Below are 5,454 nucleotides of genomic sequence, written 5' to 3' on the forward strand. Positions count from 1 at the left end.
AGAGAGAGAGAAGAGAAGAGAAGAGAAGAGAAGAGAAGAGAAGAGAAGAGAAGAGAAGAGAAAAGGAAAGGAAAGAAAAAAAAAGAAAAACAAAGCAAGCAATACATTTCCCTGCACCCTGGGAAAATCCCAGGCAGCCACAGGGAGAAGGCCCAGAAGAGGCCTGGGGAGGGACAGCCCTGTGACACCTTGATCTTGGGCAGTTCAGCATTTGATGAAAGCCCCGGGGGATTTCCGCTCACATCCTCAGACCACCTTCCTTCTCCTGCCTTGAAAGCCCAGCTTGCTGGGTCTCTCCCAGGCTCCAGGAAAAATGAGACCAGTGCCGAGCTAAGGGCTCCCCGCGCTGTCCTGTCTGCCTTCCGGCTGCGCTGCCTCTGGCCATCAGCCCCACATGTCAGGGTTGCTTGTGGGGTTCCCAGAAGCAGAGGCTACCGCTGACCGCCAGCGTCCTCCTGCCTGTTGCCTCTGCTTCCCCGTGACTGCATGGACAGCAGCACCCAAGGTGTGCATGGGCGAAGGCCTGCATGGCCACAGCATGCCTGGCAGCTCTGAGGTCCTACAGGGACAGTGTGGCTGAGGGGGACAGGTGTCAGCTGGCTGGGCAGGTGACACAGACTCTGGGGCAGAAGTAGTGACGTGCCCTGGCTGTGCAGTCACCGTGGGGGAGAGGAAGGTGACCTGGGACCTAGGAAGTCAGGCTACAGATGGGAAGTGCTCACAGAGGGAAGTAGAGCCATAGTATTTGAGGGTTAGGGTTTAGAGGGCAGGTGCAGTGTCAGCCACAGAGAGAAGGCTCGAAGCATAGGGATCCAGATCAGAGAGGATATCTACAGGTTGTCTTTACAGAGCTCACACTCTGAGCGTGGTCACAGGAGGGGAAGTGGAGTGAAAACAAAGGATCCTGGAGAGGAGATTAAAATGCGGGTAAACATGAACTTGGAAGAGACACCAGGAATGCTGCGGCCTCCAGTGGCTCTAGCTCTTGGGGTGATAAGAGCACAGAGAAGAGCTGAAACCCTTCATACGGGAGGCAGCTTGCGGAGCCTGCCTGGTGGAGGCACCAGGACTGACGGGGCTCCGAGCTTGCATGGCAAGGAGCCTGGCTTTGCACGCAGAGGAGGCCAGAGCCGGGGCCGGTGCTGAGGTTGTGCGGGGTGCTCAGCCTTCTGGGCCGTCACTGGGCTGCCCCGTCTCTCAGTGAGGGTCTCCATCATGGTCATTTCCCCAGGAGTCCCACTCCCAATATTTCAAAAATCCCCATGGTGTCCATGTACTTTATCAAGAGCAATGCCCAGCTAATCCCTTCCTGGGTGTGACCCCGTGGTGCCCAGCTCTGGCCACGAGCATGGCCCATTCTCCACGTCAGCAGCCTGGCACGGTCCGGCCTCCTGTCCGGGAGCCAGGGCCTCGCCTTCTCGGGCACGGCTTCCTCCCCGGGCAGCCAGGCTATCGCAGCGCCTTGTCCTAACAAAGGATGGAGGGCTGGGGCCTCAGCGGGGGTAGGGGTGGGCTGGGGGTTGGGGAAGGTTTCCAAGGCTTGCTGAACAAACAGACAGGAGATGATAAAACTGCCAGGCCGGTGGCAGCTGCCCATTCTGCTGGCCTCCCTGGGTGTAGCGGAGTGGACATGCGTCCTCAAGATGCCTTGCTCCTGGCTGTGGTCCTCTTCCTGGGGCTGTGTGCCCTGGTGGGGGGCGAGAAACCTTGTAAGTGAGAGCCCCATGTGCTGGGATGGGGAGCCGGACACACTGCAAGCTCAGGGTGGAGGCGCGGTCAGCCCCTCCCCCCTGTGGCTTCTGGAGTCAGCTTGGGAGGCTGAGGCTGCGCAGGCAGCTGGGACCTGATGCTGGCTCGAGGGGCTGCCAGGATGCCCCATTCAGATCTCAAAGAAAGGTCAAGAGTGTGGCGAGGGCTGGCCGAGGGCATCGGGAGGCCTCAGCCCCACCTTGCTAACCTTCCACCTCGATCTTGCCTGAGCCCAGAGCCACCTTCTCTGCAGCAGGGCTGCCGCTGCTGCTGTTCTTCTTTTAAGTAAGAAGACAACTTCAGCAAAGGCCCTCAGTTCCTGGGGAGGAAACTGCACAGTTCAGACGCAGGCCTGATGAGACCCTGCGTCCTGGCTGCCTGGGACACAGAGGCTCCTAAACCCCAGAGCAAGGGGTCCCGCGCTGACCCTGACCTCTCCACAGCCCCCTGCCAGTGTTCCCGGCTGAGCCTCGACCAGCGGAAGAACTGCGGCTTCCCAGGCATCACCAGCGACCAGTGCTTCAACCTCGGCTGCTGCTTCAACTCCAGCGTTGCTGGGGTCCCCTGGTGTTTCAACCCCCTGCCCAGCCAAGGTAACCACCAGACTCAGGCCCTCTTCCTGAGGTGAGGGTGGCAGCACAGGACTCGGGTTCTCGCAGAGTCCAGCGATTTGCAAGCCATTGGCCTGGAGCTAGTCCAGGCTGCTTAGTCTGGGACGGTTAGTCTAGGCCTGGCCCAGGTCCATTAGTCTCCTGCTAGCCCAGCCTGGTCAGTCTAGGGCAGTTAGACTGGAGCTGGTCCAGGCCTGGTCAGTCTGGAGCTGGTCCAGGCCACTTGCTGTAGGGCTCACCCAAGCTGGTTAGTCCAGAGCAGTAGTGGTGAACCCGTGGCATGCATGCCGCAGTGAACTGTTTGTTAACAATGAAAGCTCTAAAGGGTTCGCCGTCACTGTCCTGGGGCTCAGTCAGGCCAGTTATTCTAGGGCTGGCCCAGGCTGGTGAGTCTCCGGGTACCCCAAGCTGGTTAGTCCCTGGCTAGCCCAGCCTGGTTAGTCTGGGGCTGGAAATGCTTCACTCACCCCCAGCCCCACCATTTGCCCTGTTAGCGGTTGTGTGTACGAACCTGTCTGTTTTGCTTTATTTGGGGCCAAAAAAGTTATTCACCTTCTTTCTAACTTTAAACCTGTGGCTTCCAAAGACGCTTCCAAGGGGAGATGGAGGCTTTTGCTAGAACGTCAGCAGTATTCCTGCGAGCAGACCTCACATGGTAGTGAGGGAGTTGAGGCTTCTCACAGCCCTCAGGGAGGAGTCCCAAGTCAGAGTCTGGTCAGGTTCCAAGTTCATCACCTGGGCGTGCAAAGAGAAGCTGTGTGTGAGCCCCGCCGAGTGTGGACCTCTGCCAGGCATGCTCGTCCACGCACATGGGGGGCTTTCCCGCCCGCGTTGCGGCTCAGCGCTCCAGATCCACAGAGCCTGCCAATCCAGGGTCCCCGTGGGCGGTGGGACCTGGGCCTTGCTCGGTCACCAGCCTCACGGAGTCCCCATGCTGTCGCTCCCGGGCCAGCATCCCAGGAGTGTGTCATGGAGGTCTCCGCCCGTGAGAACTGCGGCTACCCGGGCATCAGCCCCGAGGACTGTGCTGCCCGCCAGTGCTGCTTCTCCAACGCCATCCGCCAGGTGCCCTGGTGCTTCTTCCCCAAGTCCGCAAAAGGTAGGAGGCTGAGTCCTGCGGGGCTGCGGGGCGGGCAGCGGCTGTCAGAGGCCACGGTGCCATCCACTGGGGTGCTTCAGGAGAGTCTGAGCCGCCTCCCGTGGGAAGCAGAGCAACTGCGGGACTCCCGCTCACTCAGCCCCCCTTGGTCTTGATGCAAGTCTGTCCCACCGTCCTGCACTTAGACAGGACATCGAGCCTTGCACCGTGTGGCTGGAGGGATGGGCAGGAGCGAGGCCTGCGCGGTCCTCCCCTGCTGCACCTTCCCCTCCCTCCGCCCGGGTCCTCCGTGACAGTCTCAAGGGCCCCCCCCGAGTCGCCCTGTGGCCGCAGCCCTGTGACAGACAGACCTGTTCAAGACCAGGGCGAGGGCTCGCTGGCGTGGAAGCTGATCTTTGGGTTTTCCTTCCACTCTCAGAGCTTTCTGGGTGACCTCGGAGGTGACCCAAAGGCTGTGCGGGAAGGCTTCCCACCCGCCGGGAGGAGCAGGCCCCAGAGGGAGCACCCTGGGCCGGGGTGGGGGTAGGGTCACCCGTCCCTCAGGAGCAGACCTCTGGACACGGCCTGGCGTCACAGGAGGCCCCCATTCCCACACTGCCCCACGTCCCTCTCCAGACTGCTATTATTAAGAGGCACCAAGATGCTGGCCGCTGAGGGCCCGCCCTGCTCGCTTCCTGCTGTGACACCAGAGAGGGAAGCTCACCGCCCGCCGCTTCGGTCCTGCGCACCCCAGGTCTCCTCCACCACCCTTCGAGCCTTCTCTGAGGTGCAATGCACAGCTTCTTCAAATAAAGAATACCCTCAACATCGCCTGGGCTTTGCTTTGTTTCCATGGACACAAGGGTGGCCATGGGAGTGTGCGTGTGCGTGTGCGTGTGCGTGTGCGCATAGGCATGGGTGTGTGCCCATACGTGAGCGTGTACTCAGCTGAGTACATGTGTAAGCGAGTGTGTGTGCCGTTTTGACACCTTTTCACCTCTCCTGAGAGCACCAAGGCTCGGTCTCCTTCCGAGCTACTCCAGCAGCCGTGAACGCCCAGATGCACGGGAACTTCAGAGCCATCGCTAACTCCTGGTGCCCAATCATTTTTACCCGCTCCACGGACCTTGACCCTGGCAAGCGGTCTCAGATCATGTTGATGAAGTCACCGTGTTTTGACCAGGGGTGTCCTAGCCTGCTGGCTTTTGGATCAGGTGCTCGGCCATATTGGCTTCCTTCCTGTGTGGCCTTGAGTGTCACGGGGAAGGACAGGGCTGGTGGCACGGTCTCTCCCATGTCTCTCCCCCTCTGCCCGAGAGCAGCCTCTGTCACATGCCCAGCTGGAGGGTAGAAGGAGGAAGCTGGCCTCACTGCTCGCGGCCGCTCTGCCCTGGGGACTGTCTCTGCTCCGTGTGATGACCTAGGCGGAGGTACTGGGCAGTGACCCAGACAGACCGGGCTTCCTGCAGCTTTGTCCTTCCCCTGCCCAAGCTGACAGACTTAGCTCGTGTCACCCAGTACCCCACTAGAAAGATCCCAGGCATCTGCCTTGAGAGTGGCAACCTCCAAACGCATCTCTTTGAGGGCAGATATGGCCCTGCACCTGCGCTGGGGACTCACACTCTCTCCTGGGGTCCCCGCCACCCCTCCTCCTCACTCCATCTCCCTCTGGGGTGCTCAGGTGGCCAGGGCTGTGCGTGTCCTCGGCCGATGATGTCCTCAGAGCCAGGTGAAGGGCGGGTGGCTCAGCCCCGGGCTCCACTGCCCACCTGTTCCCTGGAATCCTGGGCTTCCGGCTTGGCAGCTCAGGTAAAAGAGGTGCCTTGGGAAGTGATTACCGGAGAGGGCATGGGCCCCTCGCTGGTACAGGGGTCTGTAGGAGGGTGGCCATTGTGCCTGGGGTACAACTGAGCTTTAGTGAATAGAGGGATTTGCAAATAGAAAACCCAGAGAGCAAGGAAATTTGCAAATAGGAAGCCCGTGCACGCTGAGGTGTGACTGCATCCTTCATGTGTG

General features: G+C 60.3%; 1 protein-coding gene across 1 annotated transcript; it reads left to right on the forward strand.

The window, feature by feature from the left end:
• Positions 1 to 1,570: 1,570 nt before the first annotated feature.
• Positions 1,571 to 4,269, forward strand: Tff2 (trefoil factor 2). The gene is made up of 4 exons (XM_005375830.2): positions 1,571 to 1,709; positions 2,193 to 2,342; positions 3,313 to 3,459; positions 4,075 to 4,269. The coding sequence occupies exons 1-4, from the start codon at positions 1,631 to 1,633 to the stop codon at positions 4,086 to 4,088; spliced, it is 390 nt and encodes a 129-aa protein (XP_005375887.2). The 5' UTR covers positions 1,571 to 1,630; the 3' UTR covers positions 4,089 to 4,269.
• Positions 4,270 to 5,454: the final 1,185 nt, after the last annotated feature.

Source organism: Chinchilla lanigera, unplaced genomic scaffold (genome assembly GCF_000276665.1).
Source record: "Chinchilla lanigera isolate Chin_1 unplaced genomic scaffold, ChiLan1.0 scaffold00006, whole genome shotgun sequence".
NCBI lineage: Eukaryota > Metazoa > Chordata > Mammalia > Rodentia > Chinchillidae > Chinchilla > Chinchilla lanigera.

What these genes read in the sequence shown, in the direction of transcription:
- Tff2 (XM_005375830.2), top strand. Translation starts at nt 1,631, where the DNA reads ATGCGTCCTCAAGATGCCTTGCTCCTGGCTGTGGTCCTCTTCCTGGGG. An exon ending in GGTGGGGGGCGAGAAACCTT is followed by an intron (nt 1,710 to 2,192) that starts GTAAGTGAGAGC and finishes ACCTCTCCACAG; the next exon opens with CCCCCTGCCAGTGTTCCCGG. An exon ending in CAACCCCCTGCCCAGCCAAG is followed by an intron (nt 2,343 to 3,312) that starts GTAACCACCAGA and finishes CTCCCGGGCCAG; the next exon opens with CATCCCAGGAGTGTGTCATG.